This window comes from Scomber japonicus, chromosome 5 (genome assembly GCF_027409825.1).
Source record: "Scomber japonicus isolate fScoJap1 chromosome 5, fScoJap1.pri, whole genome shotgun sequence".
Taxonomy (NCBI): Eukaryota; Metazoa; Chordata; class Actinopteri; order Scombriformes; family Scombridae; genus Scomber; species Scomber japonicus.
The window spans coordinates 8,050,750-8,077,903 of NC_070582.1; the positions used below are offsets into that span (position 1 = coordinate 8,050,750).

At 41.4% G+C, this 27,154-nt stretch overlaps 1 protein-coding gene across 1 annotated transcript in view; it reads right to left on the bottom strand.

Annotated features, from left to right (window-relative positions):
- LOC128358350 (transcription factor SOX-6-like) overlaps positions 1-27,154 on the bottom strand; it is a 109,142-nt gene that overhangs the window by 14,864 nt on the left and 67,124 nt on the right. The window contains exons 5-10 of the mRNA XM_053318592.1: positions 24,863-25,035; positions 21,522-21,590; positions 12,610-12,730; positions 11,190-11,269; positions 3,191-3,340; positions 1,143-1,320 (exon numbers count right to left, since the gene is read on the bottom strand). Of these exons, the coding sequence (XP_053174567.1) occupies positions 1,143-1,320; positions 3,191-3,340; positions 11,190-11,269; positions 12,610-12,730; positions 21,522-21,590; positions 24,863-25,035 (771 nt within the window). The remainder of the gene's footprint in view (positions 1-1,142; positions 1,321-3,190; positions 3,341-11,189; positions 11,270-12,609; positions 12,731-21,521; positions 21,591-24,862; positions 25,036-27,154) is intronic.

Below are 27,154 nucleotides of genomic sequence, written 5' to 3' on the forward strand. Positions count from 1 at the left end.
AAACCACACCTCTAACCATAGAACCCTTGAAGAAACCTGCTTCCTGTGTGAATTGTGGTGCCTGTGTGTCATTTCATGCTCCTCTTGAAAAACAGAGGACAAGTGCTGCAACCCAAAACTTCACAGTAGAAATTGCTATTTAATAATATCGAAACATCTGTATGAAAGTTCCTATTTCCTCACAATCTCTTATTGGGGCCAAATGTTGCTTAAGTTGTTTTCCAATCTGCTTGTGCCTAAACACGACAGAAACCTCCTCTTCCTTGTTTATGCTCAGTGCTTCACACGTCTGAAGCCAATGAGCATTTGAAGAATAAGAAAAAAAATAAATAAAAGGATGCAAAGTTTCCGTTGCCCTCCTCGTTTAATTAGCAGACAAGTAGGAAGCACTGTATGCTTGGGTGGCCGTTAAAATGGGCAAAAAATAACTTTGCAGGGAACACAAGCATTGCGTCCTCAAAGCCACTCCAGAGGAGCTGGTGAAATTGTTTTCTGGGGGGATATAATGAGAGGGTTTAGATTGGCCTTAATAACAGATAGCAGAGGTAGGGGCATAAAAGGTCTAGCGCGGGCAGACAATGATGTGAGGAAGCTCTTAAAAACCAAATAACGTGTGCTGGGTTTCACTGCTTCCGCTGCCGGGGTTTTCATTGGGGCTAAATACAGGGCTTTGGCCTCCTGTAAAACACAAATACACACACACACAGGTCTCCTCTTGGGGTTGAGGTGTCTGCAGTCTATCAGGCGCATTTGACGCTGCTTGATTTGTCTGTGTGTGGCTGGGAGGAGGGAGGTGTTTGGGTGGGAGATGTTTTTGTTTTTCCGGCTGAGGGGAAGGCACAGCTTTATACTGCTGTGTGGATGTACAGTACAGATGTGAACAATACAGTGGTGTATGCGAGTGTATGAGTGTTTGTTTGTGTGTGTGAGAGCATGTATGTGTGGAGTACGTCAGTGTTTCCCCCCAATTTTTCCTTGGCATAGTGAAGCAGCATTTATACTGCACGGTTCTTATTGAACATGTCAGTAAAGCCAATGCTGATCTATTTCTTTTAGGCTGCTAAGCAGGGTGGCCCATCCTGTCTGCCCAGTGGTAAAGGAAACAACTGGTTTTACAGTGCATGTATGAGTTCATTACCCACCCAGGGAGGTGTTCCTGCCCATGGTAGAGATCGGGCTGGGGATGCGGCCCTTGCCCAGGCCAGTAGGGCTGGTCTTGTTTCCGGAGAACAGACTATGTGTCGGGGATGTCGGGGAGCGGAGAGGCTCAGCTGTCTTGGGTCTGGCTGAGAGGTTTAATGGCTGTATGGATCCTTCCTCCTGTAGGTAGAAAAAGACAGAGTGAATATTTGCTTGTGACCCCTCATTACAAAGCAAAATATATTCGCTAACCTTTGTCACAAAAATAATTTTTAAAGGCTTCAGTATACAGTACAGTATATCAATGTATAGTAAGAAGGAAGTCTAACACAGTCCAACAAATGAACCTAATTTTGTGGGGCAGGATTTTTGTTTTTGTTTTGTTTTTGTTGTCTGTAATCTTCTTACAACCACTTATATTCATGTTGTGACCCCTGGTGGAGTTCAAGATCCCCCAGGCTGGAAACTGCTGGTTTAAAGCAATACTCCACCCAAAAGTGTCAAACACCTACCTCCTGTAGGCTTGAAAAATGGTTGTTAAATGACATGACATTTCCTCATTACTGTAAGTGAGCACAGCACCTTTAGTTAGCTAAAGTCTGTTAGTTACAACGAATTTCAGTGGTGACCTGCTCTCATAAAAAAAAAAGATATCAAAACATCCACAGAAACTTCTCAAATCACTCCTACAGCATAATCCACTTCTCTATCTGTTCATATTTGAAGTATTCTCAAAACAATAATTTTGCCAATTTATGGCTCAACAAGCTACTTGCAGTGGAGCAGCTGTGTACTTTCACATAGGGTGAGACAAACATTGTGTATTTAGCTGTATTTTGCCAAAACTATAATGGTTTGAAACATATTGAGTATATGCAAGAGTAGCAGAGAAAATTATGCAGAGGGTTGTTTCTAGATGTGTACTTTTTTTATCTGCAGTGAAAATGGGTCACTATAATTGACTGAATTCAAGCTGACCACAGCCGCTGATTTCTGACCAGTCATCCCTGTCAGGTTTTTACTCTTCAATAAATGAATTCCACTGACTAACCTCAATGAACCTGGCAGAAAAACAAAGACGGAGTCACTGTGTATCTTCTTATCTAAACAATGGCACCTTTGTTCGTGTGATTCGTCTATTTCTAATCAAAGGTTCATGACCACATTGATCCCCATAAAGAATCCCTGGAAAAGGAAAAGTAGTGACAAGAAGAAAAGGTCTGCACGTCAACAGGGCCTGAATGCGGCTCTTGTGTTGGCAGCAAGCGCTTAATGAACGCGGATCTAATTTGGAGCTGAGCTTCAGCTGAGGGAAGTGTTGAGAAGGGAAGGAGTTTAGGGTGAGCTTGGTGGGGGGAGGTGGGGGGGGTGGGGTGTGTGTGTGTGTGTGTGGGGGGGGGGTGGAATAGGCTGCGGGTGGCATGCCAGAGTGGGGGGCTGCAGGGTTAGTGGAGGGTGGGGAGTTTGGAGGGCATAGCACTACTGTTTGAGTGCGGTGAGCTCTGACGCCGGTCTATTGTGACGCCGGTTGCAGCTGTGCCCCACACACACACATGGCTTCCATTACTGCCTCGTCGCTGAGTAAAGATGAGGCGTACGCTCTCTCCAGTGAAGAGGTCTGGGCTCCTGCCAAACAGCAGCCAGCGCCAGTGTCAGTTTGTGTGTGTGTGTGTGTCTGTGTGCGCGTGTGTATCCGTGTGTGTGACTTTTAAATAAGCTGTTTCTAATTGACGAAAAAGAGTGCAGGGCCATGTGTGGATCACAGTTTCAACAACTTCCAAATTTCCAGTGCCTAACATTTACTTGCACTGTTATCATCATTATTATTCTTGTGTGTTTTCCTTTGGTACATATTAGCAATAATACAAACAGAACACTATACTGATGTTGCTTTCTTTCCCTTTTTACATGATTATATCTAATTGTCATTTACTAGATCATAGTACATAGACTAATTTTCTCTATGATTATCTTTTCTTACTGTTTGTCTCTGCATCGCTCCATTTACACACATGTCATTTTCCAGAATCATTTACACCAATGGTCTCACCTTAATATGAGTGACAGGACTGGATGATCTCTTCTCACTCTTCAGGGCAGAGGGGGAAAGGGGACCGGAGGAGTTGGGAGCCTGCTGGAGGGGAGCCATCTTGGCTCCTGGTGAGATCTGCATGCTTGCCAGCTGGGCAGCATACAACTGCTGCAAAAAGAGAAGAAACCAGCAAAACCGACAGGCTATTAACATCGCTCGCCAGCAGCTAGTCAGTGGTTTTCTTCTTTCATTCTCTCTCCTCTTTCCTTTGTGCCCCCCCCACCACCACCACCACCACAACACCCTTGATCCTGTTGTGTTTTTCCTGCTGTACCCCTCCCTGGTACTGCTTGCGTCCTCTGAGGTTCGATGGGTGTGTGTCTGAGCCAAACACACACGGACCTCTGAAGGAAACAGATGTGTATGTACACACACCTAGATCTTGAAGTTGACATGAGAGTCCCACACAAATAGAAGATTTGTTTGAGGGGGTGAATATTTATCTGGGAGGCCGGCAAAACATTTTTACTTTAAATTATCTACAATCCATCTCTGACAGTTATTCTTTCAACAGATGCTTGGAGCAGCTTGTATATCAATTCACATCTAGAAATAAATCTAGACAATAGCTAGAGCAACTTTTGAATGCTTTGCCTGAAGCCTCATATTGACTGTCTTTCTGAATACCGATGATTTAGTTCTGTGAATAATGAAACAAGCGTTTTAGACAATGCCTAGCTCAGTATTACAAACAATAAAAAGCTGGTTTCCCTTATTTTTTGAAAAACAATGTGAACCACATTGGAAACAAACCACACAGTCTTTTTGTTATCCTGACTATTTAACCTTTTTTAAAACTCTTGGCTTTCGTAGCACGGCTGTAATTTTAAATGGTAATAGTTAAAATCAAACCAAATCAGTATTTCAAACATAACTTTATGGGTCCCAAAAACACTTAAAGACTATTTTTGTCACAAATGGTGAGTCTTTGAATCAGATTTTCAGTCAAATGTTCCCTCCTTAACCTAAATCCAAAACAATAGTTGACACAGATGTTTAACTAGGTATAGTCATACTGCAATAACGTATTTGGCAAGTGAGTCAATTGAAAAACGTTAGAAATGGCGTAAAAACAATAGAAAACTAAAAAAAGACTTGGAAAGTATAACCATCAGCCTTCGGGGTTGGATGAAAACATTAAATGTAGTAAAAAAAAAAAACTGTACAGATTTTCCATCCAAGGTACTTAACAAAAATCAAAGAGTCAAATACTCGGCCCACAGTCCAGGGTCTTCTGAATCAAAGCTAGCTGGCCAGACAAACCGCTGCCCGAAACCACTGTCAACCCCTGTCTAAATGCATTGGAGTGTGAGTGCTGGAGTATCAAAGAGCCTGTCCTCAGGAAAACCACCCAGACGTGGCTGGCCTTCACTGAGACTCCCTCCTCTCTCTCTTTCTTCTCTGCTTTCATGCTTTCCTCTCATTTTTCGTTAGTCTCACCTCATCTATACTCTCTTGCTCCTTCTATGTTTGTCTTTCTTTTGTCCTACTCTCTTTTGATCTCCCTCAGACTTTTTCCCTTTTCCTCCCGTCTCACAGTTTTGTTCCAAAATCATTCTTCATATCTTCTCTCCCATCTCCATCCTTTTATCCATTTCTTTCTTTCTCTGTTTTCACTCTCTACCCCTCAGCCTAAACGCCCCCCAGTGTTGTGAGATCTGATTTCCCTGTAGTCAAAACTGCAAAGCCTCCTGGGACCAGAGATCCAAAAGCAAAGAGAGCGCAATATAGAGGGAGAGTGAGGGGGATAGAGAGAGAGGGAGTTGAGCTGCAGACACACGAGACCACCGTCGCTTCACCTCCGAAAGCACCAGGCTCAGCGGTCGGGGCCAAAGAAATTGGCTGGCCCTCTTTCCACTTCTCTCGGAGCGATATTAAACACAAACAGAAGGGGCCTCGCCGTTGAAACAAAGCCCTGATGTCACGCCGCTTATTTTCCTTGGAAGGCACCAGGAGCGATCGGGCCAACCCCTGGCGATATGAGATCCCCATAAGAATGTGCCTTGAATGGCTGGTGGTGAGGCCTCTCGCGTCAATCAAGCCGACCGCAGAGTTACTTCTGGTGATGCCTGATATTCTTACAGCTCTAAAGGGAGCTGGGGCTAGGGCAGACACACGAGTCTTTGAGGTAAAACACACAGTTAGGATCTCACACCCGCGCCTGCACAAACACACACACACACATACACACACATACACACACACACACAGTATTAAGTATTATGTGAAAGCATACCCACGGCTATTGTGCTGTTAGCAGCGATTCCATCAGCGATTCCAAATAACACTAAGGAGAGAAAACTGTTGAACTAACAAAAAAACAGAGAATGAGAGCTTTTACCTATTTTTTCTTCTTTTCTTAAAGACACTCTGAGATTGATTGGTGACTGGGGAGGCCAATGTGCAGCGTAAACAACCCCAACAAGAGCTTTCGCCATTCACTCAACCCCCCCAAGGGAAGACAATGCTGCAATTTCCTAAATTACAAATTGACAAAGAGGGCCTCAAACCTTGCCTCATCTGTCTACACTATTTGACTGGTCATTGAATGTTAGTGCTTATTTGACTGAAATCCAACTGACTGGTCTGTCATTTCTGCCCCTTATGATCATCAGCAGGTTTTGTGACAACCTTGGCCTACTTTGGCGTAATCCTTAAGAAAGCAAAGGAGGTGATGTTGTTGTGGTTTGGGTGTGGGTAGAGCTGTCTGGGCTGGTGCATACTAGCCTGCTAACAGCCTTCTCAGTGCTCAGAGTGGCCTGTCCCATTAGGACTGAGTGGAGAATCCCTTTAGCTGGCCTCTCTTAGTGTCGAGCTGCTATCGATCTCAGGAGTACACAAAACAAATGAGGTTTTGTCTTTTTCAGCAGGTTTGCAGCGGCGGGAGGAGGAGGAGGAGGAGGAGGAGGAGGGGGAGGAGGGGGAGGAGGTGGGTGAAATGGATTGACTGCTACAGAGCTGGCCCACACAGAAGACGCAGTCTAAATATTGCACCGGGAGCGTTAGCTGTATCCAAGACAGTGAAAGAGATACACAGAGAGGCAGGCTGCATAAAGACATCCATTATCTCCCTTCCAATTCTCTTTCATGGAGCAGATGCTAAGTTTTCTTAAGTCAAGAAAAACAAAACTGATTGCCTTTCAATTATTGTCGTCATTTTATGACAAAAGAACATACAATTCCGGCCAAATTTCCTTAAGAAAGCAACTCAGAAACATTCAAGACTTCTTCACCTTCATCTGCATGCTTCAGACACAGAAAAAGAAATAGGCAGAACACAGAGACAGACAGCGAGAGATGTCTTATGATTTCAACAAGAATGTCTGCTAAGCAACTGTATTTCCCTCGCATTAGCCGTGCACAAAGGGAGCCTTTCTTCAGCAGGAATCCACTGTTTGTGAAGGGGTCTACTCCAAGGTTCTGGAAACAATTGGCCTGATCAAGTTCCCACGCCGATAGCACGACATTTGTGCTATCAAAATTGTTAGGTCAGGTGATGATGGGTCAAGTACAATAGGGTAGTTTTTTTTGCCAGATATCTCTCTTGTCCTGTTTTTGATTTGGGTTTTTTTTTCTCACTGATTGAAGCATGAAACAAAGGAATTTAATCTTTATTGCTGTTACATTCAGAGCCTGGTTTCATTAGAAGAGACAAAGATTTTGGGAAACCTCTTGTTGCTTCTGCAGGTTCCTTTTCACTGAGAAACACTCTTTTTTTGTATGCCAGTTAATGCCCGCTTGACCATCAGTGCCAGCCAGCTGTCTGAAGGAGTGCTATAGGGCAGAACTTCAAAACATCTGGAGCAGTCTGGCTACAACATCTGTCCATCCTGTGCTGAGCACAGATCTGGCATTAAACGAGGACCTTTACGGTATGATGCCAGCTGGTGTGTACTTGACTACAGTATGCTGCAAAGGAGATTGCTAAAGTTGAACTAACATGGTGTAATTGCGTATTTATAATGCTTTTTATAGGATAATGCACAGCTTAACACACTGGCCTATTGTGAAGTGGAGCGTAACTGAGACTAATAACTAAAAAGAGTGAAAATTGCAGTGTGGACAATCGTGTTAAAATATTACCAACACCTTTATAGCAGTGCCTTGTTTAAATCCCAGCAGACTGACTCACCAAAAGGCAAAGTCATTTGCTAAACAAACAGCGATGGAAAGCACATTCTATTGATTAAAGATGATGATTTATGACTTCTTAATGCATGCATCTAGCAACATAAATTAGACTACATGTTTACCTCACCACATAATGCACATTTCATATTGTATACAGGCCTACTGTAAGTGCATGTCTGCTACATTTTTTAAAGAATGCAACAGTGCATTTAGCCCCAGTTCACACATCACCAACATGCAATCAGCACATAGCACAAAGTTAAAGGATCAAAGAAAAAGACAGTTTTTATGCATGAGAAAGAAATGTTGAGTAAAAACACAAAAAGTAGGAAGAAAAATTGTTAGCTAGACTGAGTAAAAAACATCCATTCACAAACACTGTGAGAAAACAGATTGTCAATGTTGTTGTTGTCCCTCACCTCCCAAAGGCAGAGCCCATAAAGAAAGCAGAGCCAGAATTGAGAAAGAGAGAGAAAGACGCTCTGGCACTACAGCGTAACCACAATGGCAACATGCAGGCCAGAGAGCTTAAGATAGTGCAGGAAGTAGAGAAACAACATGCTTGTGTTCTTCCCATCAGTTTGGTTGTAAATCTAATTTATCAACTTCCTAATCATTGATGAGTCACATTGTATCTTTGAGTCATTGTTACAGTATTAATCAAAGCAACATGCTGCAATGCTGGAGTTTTTCTTCAATTTGGGAAAAGGAAAGGAAAACAGCTCAATTTTTAACACATTTCTCAGACAAGATCACATGCACAGCAAAGATATTGAATGATGATACATGTCTATACAGAATACAGGGCTTAAAGTTGTGTATTGATCCTGATAGATTTATGAGAGACTAAACATCATAAACTTCACAATGTCAGTTTTTTTTATTCACTTTGCAGGTGCTTTGATTCTGTCCATCATGTATCTGTGCAATTTATTTGTTACACTATGGTACAAAAAGTGCTACTGGCAATTTTTTTTAAATGAAGATACATAACTAAACAAGAACATGTCATAAATCTCATCATGATTGCTTTTGGCGTAGGTATTGTTGTCAAAACAATGTCCAAACATGTGCTGGAAGCCAGCGCCTCCGTCTCACAAAAATTCCTCAGATAATTACCCTTTTTTCTCTCATAAACATTTCCCCCACGCTCTCTGTCTTTCCTCCTTTTTCCCAGTCTCCTACTCGATTTCTGCCGAGATGAGAAGCTTCCTCTTTCATTCAGGTTTCTCTCTGCCTCTCATTCTCCTCGTCTCAGGCTGTGTTTAAATGCGAATGAGTTTGCATCTCCGAAATCATTCATCCTCTTACCTCTCACTCACCGTACGGCTCTTTTGATCATTTCAAAGCCAGGAGTGGAGATAGGCAGCGCCGAGGCTCCGATCCCCTCAGCGCAGCACGGCGCTTTGCTAAGTCAATAGCCGCTAATGAGGGCCTCGATAAGCGAAAACCACAATACAAATTGAATAAACTGAGAAAAGGGGTTCTTTTAACACTGAAAAGCCATGCTATGGTAATGAGTGACATGATGAAGCAATATTGTTTGCCAGTGAAAAAGCTTTTGAGGGCTTTTGTTCTTTCCACTGATAGTAGGTACAGTAGCAGTGGTGACGGGGGTCGTGTTGTGAAATTCCAAACCGCCTTCAGGGAGTACAGATTTCATTCTTCTTTTCTTTTCCTTGTTTCACTTTTTTTCTCTCTTTGCAAATATGTTCTATGATAACCATTATGGGTAAGTGCTATTCTCAAACCACAGGTGTCAAGCAGCAATAAAATATTTGATGAATTGCCTGGGCCAGGTGTTGTGCTGGTGGGGCGGAATTCCTCCGTGATTCATCATAACAGCTTTTGTCTGATACAGCTGACAGGCAGCAGATAAGCAGGCTAGCACGTTAGCGTCGGCCTAAAGAGCTTCATCTTAAACCAGTGCGTCAAGTTGGTTTATTGGGGAGAAAAGTTAACTTCATTAAAATTCATTAAGAAAAAAAAGCCTGAGATATGAGCGTACAGTACAGTAATGCCTGCTGGGCCTCCTCCTGCTTACATTTGTGTTCGATTTTATTTTATCAGTGTGTTTTTGGGGAACACTGCAACATGGAATATAACGGTTAGTGGTACAAAGAAGCAAAGTTAAGAAATAAGTAATGGTAGCAGCTAAATTCATATTTTATTTTTACTCTTGGTTATATCTTTGTGGCTGAATATCTGCATAAGAGTAGCATTTCTTTCTCTGGTTGATAATCAAGTTAGATTTTCTGTGAGTGGCACTCACTTATTCAACAGTGCAGCCATGATGGCTATCACATCTCCTGCAAGGTACTTACTTTTTCTTTGTTATTGCAACCTCTTTTTTAGTACAGAGGTTTCTCCAAGGTAAGATCCACCAAACACTTACATATCACTTGGCCTTTTGCTCTCTTAGGAAAAAATAAATTAGTTTCATGTACCAGGTATAGACTGAACTCTCTATTATGTTGTTGTTGAGTCAGCGATGAATAGGGAGCATTTAAAAGCCACTTATTTTATGAAAATATTGTACAAATACGTTTTTTTCCCACTTAAACTCAGGTTGAGGTTACAAGGAGCAGGGGTTTTGTTTAATTTTCCCAATGTTCCTTTTCTTGGCAGTCTTTTCTATGTATGTACTCACCTCTGAACAACTCTCTTGCTTGTCGGTTACACCCACAGGATTAAAAGGCGCATGTACTTTCAGTGTATAAACCCTTCGCCATTATAGCCGTGTCTTTGTCTCTGCTGCTGTTCTCAAACTTTGTCCTTGAGTTGTTTATTTAGTTGTGAAACACTCACTAGAGATATTATCATATTGAAGAGGCACTTCTACAGTTTGCATTGTAGGCCTTTATCCAGAAACAATCCCTCAAATCCTAAATTATGTGATGTTGGTTCTGGCCTCTCAAGAAAAACAACAGGAATAGTTGTGTTAGTATGTGCCCTCAAAAAACATATATTTACATCCAAGTGACAAAAGCCTCTAGCAGCTGTAGTAACTATGATGGGAGGAATATAAAGGAGGATATTGGGTGATGTTATTCCACAAGCAGCAAAGTCGAGGAAATCCAAGTGGACGGATGGATCAACGAAAACATCCGACTTGAACACCACTGTGTAACGGCCGTTGTTCAATTCTCGTCTCCAACCACGAATCAACCTTCTTTTTATAAAACAGGACCATGACCATGAACGTCCCCTAACCGCATCGTTCATACATTAAAGGCCCTTAACCTTAACAAAGTAGCAATTTTAACCGAAACTATGGTCTTTTTCTAAACCTAACCGAGTTGTTTTTCAGCCATGACCTATACCCAGACCTCAATCATGTCATTGACACATCATAAAACGTATTTATTTTTCAACAGTGCTTTTAAACAGTTTTAAAAGATGTGGAGGAGCGTATGTACCACGTATGTATTTTATCATTTAAATTGGAGGTCTTTTGTTGTTATTAGGTTACATTTAAGCAGGTAATAATGTTTTGGTTAAGGTGAGGTAATTGAGGTTTTAATCATGGCGGGATGTGCAAAAAAAAAGTCATATATTTCCTAAGTTCAAAGTTTTCATGAGTTCAGCAGTTAACCTGGAACTGCAGCATATTTCTAACAACCACACACAACACTTCACCACTTCACAGTGAAACAGCCTTTTTGTAGTGTTGACCTCACTGTATGAGCCGTTTGTAGTGGGGAAACATACTTATCCGTTTCTTCACATTTTATGACTTAACTTCTAGTGGTATATCGCCATGTAGACAGTTTTGGTTTATTGTGCTGATTTTTTAATTTCAGGTGACCAGGTGTTTTAGTCTTACCTGTAGTTGTAACGGGCTGAGTCCAGACGCCGCTGCAGCTGCCATTGTCGATGGAATGAACTGCATGGGGTAATTCTCACCTGTTGAAGAACCAAAACAACACATATTGTAAAGAGAGGTGGGGGTAGGTTATTGCACAAGAGCTAACCTGCTCTTTACCTGCGACCGGGCCTCTGTCTCCCTCTTTGTCTCCCAGGCTTGTTGCTCTCTTCCTCTCATGTTTTTATTAATGTCAAAAGAAACACGCGGGGTCATGAGTGTTTTATTTGATGGTAATAACACTCATTGTCGGTACACAAGGGTGGTTGAGACCAAGGAGAGTAGAGTTCAAGTCCAGCACTTGCTCATTGGGATGCACTCATAAATTTATACGAGTACCGTGCATAACCCCTGCTGTTTGTCCCTAAAAGGCTTTCCATGTCCGAGCCTTTGTTGAAAACAGACCAAAGTCAAAGGAGAGAGTGCAATAATGGCTTTTTAATCCCTTTCTTCATTTCTGCCTCCCTTTGCAACCTCGTGGGAGTGCATGCTCACACAGTAGGAATACATGCGGATTATTATAGTATTGAGGGTCAGTGCTGCATGGCGTCAGGCGAGCACCTGGTGGAATGCATGTAAGAAAGGAATGTGTGAAGGACGAGGAGAGAGGAAGAAAGCAGGTGGTGCAGAGAGTCCTACACTAAGAGGACAGTGTACTTGAAGAAGTGTTTGCGTCTTCAATTGTACTGCGCTGCCTGTCTGTGCAAAATCCTTGTGGACTGTCAAAACAGACAAGATGCACACACTCCTTTGATTTTAAGTGTTTTTTTTGGGAATGCATTTTATTTTTCTGTCTCAATCATTCTTATGTGTATATTGTTGAGTCAGTGTGTACCAGAGGAGTGTGTGTGTGTGTGTGCTTCTGTGTGTGTGTGTGAGAAAGTGTGAAATTCCATGTTGCAGATGTGTTGTGCAACTGACATGCTTTCAGCACGCCATAAAAGAGACATTCCAGTCCTCGCTGTGTCCAATGCATTGTTCCTGACGTGAACAACCAGGGCTTGTAAATCTCTCCGCTCATTTCCAGAACATTCCTCACCTGACACACCTCATTAACATAGACTGGGATCCCAGTGTTTGTGGGTATTTGTGTGTGTTGGAGTGTGTGTGTGCATGTGTGTGTGTGATTGCATGTGTGTGTGAGATAGAGAGAGAGAGAGAGAGAGAGAGAGAGAGAGAGAGAGAGAGAGAGAGAGAGAGAGAGAGAGAGAGAAGGACTTGAATTGAATTGAGAGAGACAGAGCAACATGCTGTTTCTTTCTTCATTGGCTCAATTGACAAAAACTGTCAAAGTCTTGTCCAGAAAATACACATTTCCTTCCTAATCTATTTTGAGCAGTTGTGTGTGCGTGTGCGTGCATGTGTGTCTGTGTGTATGTACCTGGCTTATAGGACATGCCTGGTGGGAAGAGGAAGCCTTGCTGTGCAGCGGCGGCAGCAGCCAGAGATCGCTGGTCGTGAGGAAACACTGGGATCATCAGAGGGGGCATGTGACCCTGGACCTGAGAGAGAGAGACATAGACAGAGACATGGAGAGAGAAGGAGAGAGAGAGAGAGAGAGAGAGAGAGAGAGAGAGAGAGAGAGAGAGAGAGAAGGGGGGTTAATAGAGATGTTTGAAGTCCTTACATGAAACGTCACAAAAGCAGGACACGCAACTAAAACCATCTTGACCATATATGCAATTAACCACTCCTGTCAACACGCACACACACACACACACACACACACACACAAACATCTGTATCAACAGTAACCGAGTAGAAATGATGGAAGCAGAAAAAAGTAGAAAACTGATGAGAAAAATGGAAAAAAGAGAAGGAAGAAAGGGTGGACTGAGAGGAAGGAAAGAAAGAAAAGTAGAAGTAAAGATGTAAGAAAAGAGAGCTAAAAAATTAAGATAATTGAAAGAGAGAAAATCAAAAAGTGAAAGCGAGGTGAAATGGAAGAGGCAGGAAAGAAAACAGAGCGAATGACGTGGATAAAAGGGAGAAGAATGAAGAAAAGGAAAGAAAGAAAAAAGACAGAATGAAAGAAAGAAAGAGGGCAATTAGGGACAGTGAAGAGACAAGAAAAAAATATATTGTAAAAAGGAAAAAAGAAAGAAGGATGAAAGTGAAGATGACGGTAGAAAATTACAAGGTATAAATGAAGTGAGAAACAGATAGATTCAGTGAGAAACAAGAAAATGAATAAAACACACACACACACACACACACACACACACACACACACACACACACACACACACACACACACACAGATTTAAAGACAAACAACAAATAAAGACTTAAATTCTTGAGAGACAAAGTGCAAAAAACTGTAAAACAAAATGCCTTTAAAACAACAGAGAGGCTTAACAGCTGCCTTTCATGTCAGCTTGAAAGACCCTTAAAAAGTGCATGTTGGACTGAGTTAAAGACGCTGAGGGCTCCAACTGAAGCGAGCATATCAAAGATGAGCCTGCGGGAATCTATTAAGACTGGCTGTACTTAACCACTGGACTGTCTCACTCTCTTCCCTTCCCTTCCTGTCAGTCCCTTTATCTCATCCTTATCTCTATTTACTTTCATTTTTATTCCTCTGCCCCATCTTCATCGTTTGCCTCTTTTACCCCCTCATGTGTTCTTTTTTTCGTTTCTCTTTCTTCACACTCGTTAAGTTCCTCTACTCAAAGTTGTTGTTTTTTAAAAAAGATGAAATGCAAATGACTTCAGCTATTTTTTCGGGTGAAGTGAGAATGCTTCGTCAACATATTTGGATTACTTGTTATTGATTTTAGTTTGCATCAGTCATATTTCATACTAGCACAAATATAATTAGGCAGGAGAGGGTTGGGGTGCAAATTCTTATTTTAAGAAATGATCCCCATTTTTGTTCAAGTTTTTCTGACTGATTTTCAAACTGATTGAAATTTCACATACCTTGAGCTGCTGTCTATCACAACCTTCACCCCTTTTCTTCCCTTTTTCTTCTCTCCTTCAGTACTATCCTCCTTTCCTTAAATTCTTACTATTTTTCTTCACTTTTCTATTGTTCAGCACATCCTCTGTTTCTTCATTTGATAATAATTATCTAATTTTCTAGTCTCTCTTTTTCTTTTCTCAACACTGCTTCCCCCTTATTTTTCTTCCCCCTATAAGCCAGATCTCCATTTTCTGTTAATTCACCTAATTTCTCATTTTCTCATTCCTAGTTTTTCTCATTCCACATCTTCTCTTCATCCTGTTTTTTATCTCCCACCTCTTCCTCTTTTTGTTTTCTCTCCTTCTTTTCCCTCTGTTACTCTTTGAGACGCACGCTTGTTGACACCCCTCCCTCCCTTCCCTTCTTTCCTCTGTTCAATGCCATCTACCTCCATTCATCTCCTTTACTACCAATTCATTAGCCACACTACCCCCCGACCCCCCACCACCCCCACCACTCCGGCTGTCCTCCTGGGACAGTTCATCATTAGTGCCCAAATTTACGCAATCAGCATGTTGTGTGGTTACAGTATTTCTCTGCGTTTGTACTGGGCAGATACGTTGTTGAATTAGTTGAATAAGATTAGAGTCCGCTGGGATGTTTATGGTGTGTGGGGAGGGTGAAAGGGTTTGTGGTTGAGAAGCTCAAAGAGCATGGCTAAATAGAGAGAGGGGAGGAGAGAGTGTGTGTATGTGTGTGTGTGTGTGTGTGTGTGTGTGTGTGTGTGTGTGTGTGTTTTCCACTGTGCTTAAAGGATCTGAAATCAATCAATAACTTTATCAGCATGTAATTAATAAACAATATTTTAAATATATATATATAGATAAATTAACCATTAAACATTTGTTGGTTCCAGCCTCTTAAATGTAGTTTTCCCTTGATTGTTGAAACAATAATCAATTGATAAGAAACTCACATTAATATTTATTATGCTTACTGAAACAGGTTAATGTTATACTCCTAAAACATCTTCATCATTATTGTATTTATATTTTTTTTAAAACAATATTGCATGCCTGTCTGAGACTTAATGCAAATCCTGTTTTCTGGCATCAAATACTCAATTGACTTCCACAATTTTGCTTGTCATCTGCCCCATATATTACACCTATAAATCATGTAACTGCTGTGTGGAGAGAAAATATTTGGTGAAATTGATTTCAACGTCAGCATGTGTGTATCTATGTGTGTGTAGTCTTGTATTTTTTTATCTTTTTTAATTTTCAGACTTTGACAGTCAGGACACTTTGGGAAATTTAAAGATGGTCTGGCTGCAGTTTGCTTCCTCAGAGGGTTTGTTTGAGGGTCTGTAGTCAATGTGTGGCACACGTGTCTAACACAACAGGAATCAAACATCTGTTGGTTCAGCATTGTTCGGTACGCCTGTGTCTACATGTGTTCATCACCTGACCAGTTCTTCAGACAACGCTGTTTAGGTCACACTCCTAAAAAGCCAGATAGTTGGGAGGCCCTTATCTCGCACACACACACACACACACACACACTAGAAGTTCAGGGTAATTTTGGGGCATTCCCATACACACTCGCAGACAAGCGGTCTGACGTCTTGTGACGCGAAGAAAAGAGAATAAAGAGAGAAGAAAAAGTAGTCTGTGTGTCCAAATGGCGAAGAAGAAGAGAGAAGAGGGGGGAGGAAGAGGAGGGGGGGGGGGTGGCGTTGTGGAGGTTATAGAGTGGGACAAAATGCTCCCATTCATTGTATTCCTCTGGGAACACTGGGACTGACTGGGGCTGCTTCACTAGCGCAAACACACAAAGATCTCCTTTTACCGAAGGGAGGGGGGGAGGGGGGGGGGGCGCTGGATGAATGGACTGGGGAAGGTGGTGCTGTGGGGGCCCCCGCTCTGCTCAGCCCCTAAGAAAACACAAGGCCCCCTTCCTCTAACTGCCCACCAGACACACCGACATACACACCTAGGCACAAGGAACATGTGTACACGCACAGACACACACACTCAGAATTAATGGTCCTCTTGTGTACGGGCAGCAGGGTGAGGGGGCAATGAGTACGTATGTGGTGGTGTGTCTGTATGGTGATGTGTTTGAGATGAAGAGAAAAGAAAGAAAGAAATGTGGTCGTCTGTTTGTACAGTCGGCAGGTACGCAGCACACATGTCAGCGTTAAAGAGCGTATACCTTGATTTCGACCTTTTTAACATTCAGCAGTTTTATACAGTTAGATATCTGTTCCTGTGCACTATTTGACAAATGAGAAAAAGAATCAACCTTAATCACTTGTTATTCTTGTAATGTGCTCTCTGCCCCCCAAAATAAAGGAGATCTGTCCAACAGCAGCAACAGACGCTGTGGCCAAACTAAAGAATTAAGTGCCCAATTACATTAATGAAATTCAAAACTTAAGACTGGTGGCTACTGTGCCTCATTATTACAAGAGCACTCTAATTAACTCCTATTGTTGCCGGAGATTTACATGAGTCAAGTAATTGGTGAAAGAAGAGGAAACTATAATTCTGTGACTTTCATTGTATGTCATCTGTATCTTTGTCCTCTTGCTGCACTGCCTGTATAAACACTTTTATTGTTGGCTTAAAAAATAATTAATAAAACCACAGAGATGACTGTATTTGTTTAACAGCAGTAAATGTTTGTTCTTCTGTCCAAGAGAAGAAGATATTCTTACGTAAAACTGGAAGCAATCACAGTATACTTACTTATGTGAATTACCACAATACGTTTTGATCAACAAGATGCAATCTGACATTAGATCTGAAATTATTTATCATGAATGGGAAACTACTGCCAATGCAACTGAGTGTTAACATCCACTGTGAAGCTCCACCAAAACATTTGTAACTGCTTTTTGACTCATTATTATGGTTCCCACATTCTACATATACAAGTGCTGCAGGCACCTGTCCCTGTAAACAAGTTCAAACAAGCCATGCTACCTGCTCAGCTTGAAACAGCAGTGAGATCATGTTAAACATTACCAAAAATGTGTAAAGAAGCAAAAGAAAAAAGTATTTAGCTAGCTGAAAATAGTTAGAGTTAGAGGACCAATTAAAACACAAGAAAATAGAAATAAGGTTACGGTAGGACAGTGCTTTTAAGGCCAGAAACATGACACCAATTGGATGTTCATGTTGCTTTGTGTGTGCTATGTACAGTATGAGTAGTAATTGCTGGGTAATGTGGGCCATTGCAGCTGAAAACTCTGACAGTGTATCCAGGCTAAGTTTCTTTGAGTTTGTTTTAGTGTCTCTTTGACCCCTAGTGGTCAGAAAGCATTTAATGCAGCTTTAAGAACCCAATGTAGACCTACAAATAATTACAATGCTTCATTTATTCTGTCGCGTCTGCACAATGAACACACTACAATTGATTTTAATTGAGGCACACAGAATTACGGTATGCTTATTGCATTTTTCTATAGGCTAACACACAGGTTAATACGCTGGAATGAGGGCCATTGTAAAGTCAAGAGTCAGCCATTCTCCATAGCTGGTGAGTTCAATCGACATTATGGGCCTTCCCTAGCTTTCCGAGTCATTGTGTCTGAAGCTGTATGTGCTGATGTAGGAGTCGCTTTTCTATCTAACAGCCATTTGCCTGCTCCATTAGTTCTTATGCATGTGGGTGAGTGTGTATGTATGTGTGTGGATTACTGCATTTGTGCATGTTTGTCTTAACACAGGTTTTGCAACCCCTGTCTAATGTAAAGCTCAACTTACACAAGCTCTTTATTAACAAGAGAAAAGTTCCCGGCTTAGTAACAGAGATGAAATGAGGAAAGTACAGAAGAGAGGAAGATATATATATATATATTTGTGTATCTGCAAAGCTTGAGGTACTTTAAATCTGTCATGACTCTTAAGTACCATTATTCCTGCCTATTAACATTTGAAACTCATTTAGCTGTCATACTCTGCCAGTTCTGTTTCAAAAGCTCTAATAAATGTTGGTCAAAATAATATTTTCATGTGAACAGCAGATTAAGCCAGCGGTGCTTCGACAAGGGGGCAGCACACTGTAATTAAGGAAGAGGCTGTTAACTACACACAAAGAAATAATAGAAACGAAGGGATGAAATTGAAAAGTAAAAACAATAAGGAAACAACACTTGGGGGAGAAGAACTCAAAGAGAGAAGAGGAGGGCAGGAGAAGGAGGAGACAGAGGAGTTATAAATGAAGAACAGAGAGAGGGAGGAGGAGGAGGAGGAGGAGTGCGGCTTTGCAGTCATTAATTAGCCCGTTAGCTAGGGCCCGGGCGGTGCGGTTAGGGCCTGTGCCTTTGTGGGCCCGAAGGAAATGGTCCACATATGAGAGCCATTATAGGAACTGACTTAACAAAGACACATGCCTGTCAGCCACCAGGCTGGGCTGGGCCGCTCTGCCTACGGCTCACAAAGGGCCCACCACCACTGTGTGTGTGTGTATGTGTGCCTCTGTGCACGGATAGTCCTGTGTGTATTTGTGTGCATGTGTGCTTGTGCAAGTGTATTTTTGTGTTTATCAGAGTACACACGTATGAACCACGTGTGTCTATGCATTAATGTCAATTGTCTGTACTTTAACTTAATATCAGATGTTCTTCATGTGTAAGTAGATATATGTGTGTCTGTGCTTATACAGGCTACAGGTATATGTATTTATTTATATTCTTGAATGTGTTGTTCAATCATTTCTTAATGAGTTTGTGTGTGTGTATGTTTGTGTGTATATGTGTGTGTAACCATATCTATCAGAGTGGGGCCTTCGGAAGCATTTCTTTAACCCGTGGACATCCCCCGCTGGCTCTCCACACCATTTAAAACCACATGACAGGAAACCTGGGTCACTTTGAACTACACTCCCCCCTACAACACTGCACCAGACCCACTGACAAACACATTGATACCATCCATGGACAAGAGGGACGAAGGAGGAACAGAGTTTCAGAAATGGAAAAACTGAGCCGAAAACAGCTCCTCTCTGGCTTTTCATCGTCTCTGTCCGTAAATCAGATGAAGAGAAGACTCAGTTTCTCCCATATTAAGACGGATCTGCAAAGCCTGTATAATGTATGATAAATCATTAAAAATGAATGCTAACTAATCATTGATAGATAGTTCACTTTATTAGCAGTGATGATGCGACAGATAACGTGTGCATTGAACAATGTACATCAAGGAGTTATAACTATTCCACTTTTCTAGCTAAAAGCTTTTTTGGTTTCTTGTTTTTCCATCTGGACAACATTTAGTGTTTCAAATTAAGATATGAACAACAACCGGCACTTCTAAAAAGTGGCTTTACCACACTGAGGCCTATTCTTTCCAGCTGAAACAGTAGCATTTGGTCAGCTCCTCAGAGTATTGGCCTGAGAGGAGCTCAGGTCTGGATTTGATAAGTGGAAACAGACCGGTGCAGCGGTGCCTGTGTGTTTAAGGCCAACACACATCCGACACAGCGTAAACAGCCCGTACCCCAGTGACTAAGCCCTGGAGCTTAGCCATAATAATTCTAAACCTCTGTACTGTAGATAGGCCATATGCTCCACTAAACTCAGTTTGTTAGCCAAGAAATGCTTTTGTTTTAAATATAAGTTGAATAACAAGAATTTGCCGCACACACAGCTATGAAGCATATTCAACAATTTATCAGTGAATAAAATCTTTGTATTGGTTTCTCTTGTGCGTTAAAATATGAAACACTGAAAAAATGTTGTCCACCTTGAATTACTGTAAACCTAGACGTAGAAAATAAGTGTGAAACAAGAGGTATAACAGAATATGTTTCACCTGAATTTACAGCAGATGCTTCTGAAGCTCTACATGATAACATGCTGCTCTCAAGAGCTATTTTCTGCATATCCCTTCATCCTCAAAACCAAACATGACACAGTATCCATGCTTCACAGCATGGAAGAGGATCCGAGTAGGAGCTGTTTTTTATGGTCTTGCTCTCCCCCGGGGCTCAGAGGCCTAATGAAGTCCGATCCGAGCTTTATTAAGATCCAAGGGTGGGGCCTCGTAATAAAAAAAAAAAAAAGGAGAAGAAGAGGGAAAAAAACAAGCCCTCGTTAACTACATCACACCTCCGGAGCGCAGGGAGATCCAAAGCTCAGGGCCAATGGGGGGTAAACGGGGTACGGGCTGAGGCTGAATCGGTCACAGCAGCAAGTTGATTCAGATTGTCTTACAAGGCGACTTAATTCAGCAACAGTCCAACCACTTAAAAAAATAAACCGCTGAAATACAATCTGGCTTACTTCCCACACACTATCAGCCACCGTGTGCAAATTTACCAGCATTTGGCTCACAGCTGGGGGTAATTTCTTGGTGAGGGTGTATGTATATACAGTGCACGGATCATGAATCTCAATGCATCAAGTGGGACGGTGAAACAGATGTAGAAATGAGAGTAGGAAGAAGAAAAAAAAGAGGAAATAAAAAGTGTGAATGAAACTGCAAGCAATTGTTTTCTTTTCTATCTGCATGTGTCTGTCCATATGAGAAAAGATATTTTGTTTATGGCTCTGGTTTCTTTTCAAGCGCATATTGTTTTTTTTAGTTTTTTTTTCTCATTTTATTGTTATGGCCTCAATTTATGAAAGCTGCAAAAATAAGTAAATAAAATAAACTGCTGAGCCGAGAGGGAAAAGTCAATGTGTGAAAAGTCAAAGTAAAGTATTTGATTGAAACAGACAGAGAGGAGTGCATGTAGGGGTGAAAAGAGGAAACACATGTTGATAAATAGACAATTGAGAGAGAGGGAGAAAGAGTAGGAGGAAGCTTAGAGGACACTGGGACATCGATCGCTGGGTGATCAATGCAACAGTAAATGATCCAGCCATAACCAGGGCAATTACAGGGTCACTGTGTGTGTGTGTGTGTGTTATTTTGTGTGGCAGTGAGTGTGTATCTACATGCCGTCATATGAATGTAAGGCTGGTGTGGTGTAAGCATCAAGCCTCTCAATAGCAGGCAAAGCATAAAAAGGAGGGTCACGACCTCTAATGTTATTGCCGTTTTCCAATCACAAATGATTCAATAATAATGGAAGTGGAAGAAAATGGACAGTTAGATCATCTAGACAGAGGAAAAATTAAGAAAAAAGAACATCCTCATAGTGGTGGACACAGAAAAAAAGAGACTATAGGGAAGAAATGAGGGAAGTCTGCAGAGGAAAGGAGGAGCCACCTTAAAATGTGAGGAAACGTGTGTGTACGTGTGTGTTTAGGATGAAAATGTGTGTGTGTGTGTGTGTGTGTGCACGTGTGTGTGTGTGTGTGTGTGTGTGTGTGTGTGTGTGTGTGTGTGTGTGTGTGTGTGTGTGTGTGTGTGTGCTTGTGCGTGCCTACTAACCTGGATCTGTTGTTGGAGAATGTTAATCTTGTGCTGCTGCTGCAGGAGCTGCTGCTGTTGTCTGGCAATCTGCACACACACACAAAGATGGAGAGAAAATGAGAATTAATGAGACAATAATCCTCCATAATTCTGAGTGATGAACAATGAGTATGACTCGTTATGTTTTGTTTATTAGATTAAAAACCAGGAAATGTATTGTTTTTTTTCCCCTACTCAAAACAAGGGAAAAAATCTGGTGCACAAAAATCAGATTATTCAAGGGAAAGGTGGCTGCACACTAGACATGCATGTGAATGCATTTGAATGCATGCCATTCAAATCTTTATTTAACTGCTTCAACATTAAATCTTTATCAGATATGCCCCTTATCTAATAAGAAGCATGTTCCAGTATATATACAACTGGAAACCGAAGCACTGTGTCATAGACTCTTTAGCTCCAGTGGCTTTAGCTCCACACTAAACACTATAAAAATTCTACATAACATCATAGGAAACCATTAGGAAAGCTTTAGCTGCTAACAATACTTTGATTTTAAAAGTGATATTACATGTGACACAGAGATGGGCTGTGAAGAGACAGAAGAGAAAACACTGCAACAAGTATAGATCAAAGTGAGCCACCTGTGGAGGCAGAGTGCTCAGTTGCAGTCTTGGATGTTTTGATGCCACACGGGAATTTTTCCTTGTATTGAAGCTTAAATGTTATTCTATTTGTTAATGGACAGTGGCCTCGGTTTGAAAGTGATATGCTTTTTAATATGCTCTTAAAGCACATTGTACAGTCAGGCTCATACAAATGTCACAGACCTTCTTCACCCCTACTCATCAGCTTGCCCTCTTAGGTCAAATGGACTACATTTGTTGTTTGTCCCCCGCTCTCGTTTTAAGACCTGTGGTGACCAAGCTTTTGAAGTTGGAGCGCTGAAACTATGGAATGCTCTGCCTGTAGTTTTGTGCTTTGCTGATTCTTTGGACCCATTTAAAAAGCAGATAAAGACATACTTGTTTAGACAGGCGTCCATGCATCATCTGCATCTTATGCACTTGTTGTGTTTTCTTATTATATTATAGTGTTCATGATGTCCTTGTTTTAATCTTTGTATATTTTTAACAAGTGACTGTGGTGGTCATTAGATCTTCTGCTTCTTCCTGTTAAAGCACTTTGTGACTCCTGTCTGTGAAAAGCAGTATATTAATACAATGTTCTTCTTCTCCTTGTTCTACTTGTTTTTGGAGTCAATTAAGAGAGATGGCAGCAGTTCACAATATGATGTAAAATGATGCACCTCATGGTCAAAACCTGAAAGGGACTGTCTTGACACCAAGAAAGTTTCATATAGAAGTGAATTCATGTTAAGCTCCAATGCACTTGTCTCCTGATATGGTCACCTAATGATATGATTCCCATGTCAGAGCTCACAATACTCCACTCAGTTGTCACCTATGCACTGTGGTGAAGTTTGACAGGTATATAAACTCTGATCTAATCTGTGATGGACAGCATGTTAACACATTTTGGATGCATGTTGGCATAACATAAATAAGATAAGAAAACTAGATCTGTTTTTATTAACAACTGAGTAATTTGTGGGTGATACTTTTTGATAAAACAGGAATGATTGAGAGAGAAGAAAAGACAAAAAGATAATGTGAAAGACTGCATCAGTAAAGAGAAAAATGTTAAAGGATGTGTGGAGAAACACGTTAGGGGCCATGCTGCGTTGAAGATCAAGATCAGGACATATTTGACTTCCAAATGCAGCAGGAAAAGTGTGGAGACCATAGCCGGAACGATCAAAAATGTCTCGAATGCAGTACATCAAATCAGGAAGGAGGAAGCAGTGAGTTACATGTCTGTTTGTCCTCAGATAACAATCTCCAATGAGCCTCAGCCCAGTGTGACGGATGATACAAACAATTCATGCTATTAGCAGCAAGGATAGATCCTGAACAACACTGAATCTGTGAGATTGGCATGTTCACACCAACCAGAAATACCCATCATGCTTCTGGAACACCCACCCGACACACACACACGCCCATCAACACCCTACTCATCAGCAGGAAGAGTGATCATAGTTATTTCTTCCTCAGTTGTTTTTGATCTATTATTGTCTAACAGAAAACATCTGAAATTAAACACTAAAGGGTTGAGACTCATCCGGTGATAGGCTGCTGGGATCGGCCATTCGCGTGAGGTTAAAATCTTTAAAGGGGCAGTACGTCAAATGTTAGATCCCGCCCACCCTGAACCAGAAAAGTGAAGCAGCTGCCTCTTTTTTTTTTCTTGAGGAGTCGTTTAGTATATTTATTCTGAAATGTAATTACAGGCTGCTGAATGGGAGGCGGCGCCCCATTTGCACACATGTCATATTTCATTAAAGGCAGATTTCTCAGGGTTTGTCTGTAGGGCATTATTCTATCAAGTCTCAACAGCCAAATGACTGGCTGATACTGGAATCTGTCTTTCTTTTCACTCTCTCCATCTTCCCCGCGCCTTTGTGAAGCTGTGAAAGGTGGAATGTGTTGTGATGGGAGGTGTGGACTTGTCCAAACAGAGCCTGTCATATGCCGACCTACAGTAACGTGTCGGCAAACAGCGAAAACAAAGAGCAGCTCACCTAAACACCTCTCTGCTTTTTGGCTCTCTCTCTTTCTCTGTCACACGCTAATTTTTTAAAATCTCAGTCTGACATCTAAGGACACAGGCATCAACAACATGTAACTTTCTGCTACTTTTAAAGCCATAGACATACACGTACACAAAAGCACACATAAAAACTTGGGTTGGAAGTTTTAGCCATCAATTTAGAAACCAACTTCACTAAGACCACATCAAAAACTGTAAACAACTGAGTCCAACAACACAAGGAATGTGGTCTCTCAGGAAATCGTACAGGTGATAAAGAAACCCCCAATTTGCCATATGATATATATATATGGCTCTGGATTGTGGATTTTCTCCACCATTGCTTAAAATGAAAACACATTATGAATTGATCTTTTAATGGCCACTATGAACAGATAGATTTTAAGATAAGCTTGAAAAAGTGTGAATATATCCTTTAAGTGGTCACAAATGATAGCTGATATAAACCAATTTATTGGAGGTAAAGTCCATAGTTCAGTAAGCATTGGTCAATGGTGACCAGGTAAGTCAATCTTTAAAGCCTGATGGTCATAGAAGAAGATAGAGGGTGTAAAGTTTAACATTTGAATCAGAGGTTCTACTGTTTAGAAAGAATTTGGTAAACATGTATCCAGCCTGTCCAATTGAGCAAAGGAAAGGAACTTTATAAATAAGTTGAAATACACACAATCTCAGACCCTTCTTACCTGCTCTTGCTGCTGCCTGGCCAATTCCATCTGTTGTCTCTGCTTCTCCATCTGTGAGGCGGCCATTTTCTTCTGCTCGTCGTGGGCAGAGAGGAGCTGCTCCCTCAGACTGATCAGCTGACCAATCATGGTGGAAAGTTGGCGCTCCTTCTCCTCCAGCGACTCTGGCGTACCTAGAAAGAACCACAGAGAAGATAGAGAGACTTGGGGTTAGAATTAGCCAATGACACCAAGACACCAAGTCAGATCCAAGTGGAAGAAGTATTTAAGGAGGATAGCCTACAGCCAAAAATTAGGTGTTCAGTTCCTTTTCTTGTTCAGTGGCAAAAGAAAAGCAATGACAATATATATTTGGTTGATGATGACGGTGTCCTCTGCTGCTCTGTTCTTCTTTGGCTTGAGATGTCTTGAAGAACAATTTAACTTACACTTAATCCCCAAAAAAAACAAATTGCACCTTCAACAAATGCCTCCACAAACCAAAATGTGGGCTAACACGAACTAAAAACCCTTTAGAAACTCCCAGTCCCAAATTTCCATAATTCATCTTAATTGTAGTTACATCTTAGTACTTATTATCTTCTGTCTTGCCTCTACATGTCATCAGTGTTTATCACTTAGTGTCTGCACCCAAGAACAATAAAATCACTTGGAAAATAAGTAGCTGTTACAGGCTTTTGTCAGGTTTATGATTCAGACATTCTTGGGAGGTTTAAGTGTGGAGGGAGGGCCGACATGAGCAAGTTTCACAGGTACAACTCCTTTAAGATATTATCAGTTCAATAGATTATATCGAGGGCATCACAACATTTGACTTGATATCTACTGTACAGCTACTTTCATACTTATCTGGTATTTTATTGAACTACAGGGTTGCTGATGATGTCATATTACGTAGCTGTGTGCTGGATGTCACACAGTTCTTTTCTATGTCACCTCTGTACTCTTTACAACTCTTTAAAACATTTCACTAGTTTTCTCCCAAAATTTGGGAATGACTTATTGCCTCTGCATCACAGTGTTGTCAGACAGTTTTTAGGAGTTTCAGGAGCAAGGGTTTTACGAGGGAGGTTCACACTTATCCCCTGAGATCCCTCCTCTCTCTCTCTCTCTCTCTCTCTCTCTCTCTCTCTCTTCCAGCACTTGCTTCCACAAACCAGTGAAAAATCGCACGTGCAATGATAAGAAGATTATCCCTCACCAGCTTCCCATCCACACACTGTTGGATCCTGTCAAGAATCAAGCATGGAGCTGCTACGTTAAAATGTGATATAACCTCCAAGTCAAAGCATTGATTGAGATTGAAGGATAAAACCAAGGGATTGACCATTTATAGCAAATATATAGATTATTCACTTATGTTTGGGCTCAAAGAGTACAATGGTTCTCTTGTATGGTTGTGTCCTTATGTGCTAATACAAACACAGAGCACATAAGGTTGGTTTGTTGAAGGGAAGAGCGACGTCAAACAGAATTGGCATGAAGTATCAGAACAGCTGCTTTATACACCTACATGAATATGATAGGACACGACTTGTCAGCTGATAGCCACACAGCTAATGAATAAGCCAGTTATTGTGAAGCATGAACGACGAAAACAGCTGATTCCAATCAATGCGACATCAATGCACTGTCTGATCTGCAGTGATGGTCGGTGTCCTTAATAAGATTGAATGATCCCAAAAAGCACTTTGACTTGTGCTTTGCTGCTTATAGTTGGGAAAATAGAAAACCATGTTCTGTTATTTTAATCTGTGTCGCATTTCAAAAAAAAACTAGCCAATCACAGTCCGGTTCAAAAGGCCGTGCTGTTTTTTTGAAATATGAATTAATTTCAGGGACTTTCGGCGCTTTGACTTGCAGTTTGGATAGGTTTCAGCTGCGGCTCTTTGCACATCGGATTACTCTTTGTCCTTTTACCTTGAATCCATGTTGAATTGGTTGGGATCTGTGTGATGACAGCTGCCACCAGCACAAAGGAAAGTTAATTTGTTTCTCCAATATCCTGAGAAGCATTGCAGTGTTTGATGATGCTCTGAAGCAGAAGAAAGCTACACATCAACTACAATACAGGCAGCACAACACTGACCTTGTAGCTAGTGCTGCTGTTGTGTGGGCTATAACTCGTCTCGTTTAGAGTACCACTCATGGTCAACATTTTGGGAAGTTCTTGATTGTGTGTGTGTGTGTGTGTGTGTGTGTGTGTAGGTGTGTAGGTGTGTGTGTGTGTGTGTGTATGTGTCTGTCTGTGTTTTCTTTGTTTTCAAAGTTCTCACACATCTCACACATCTA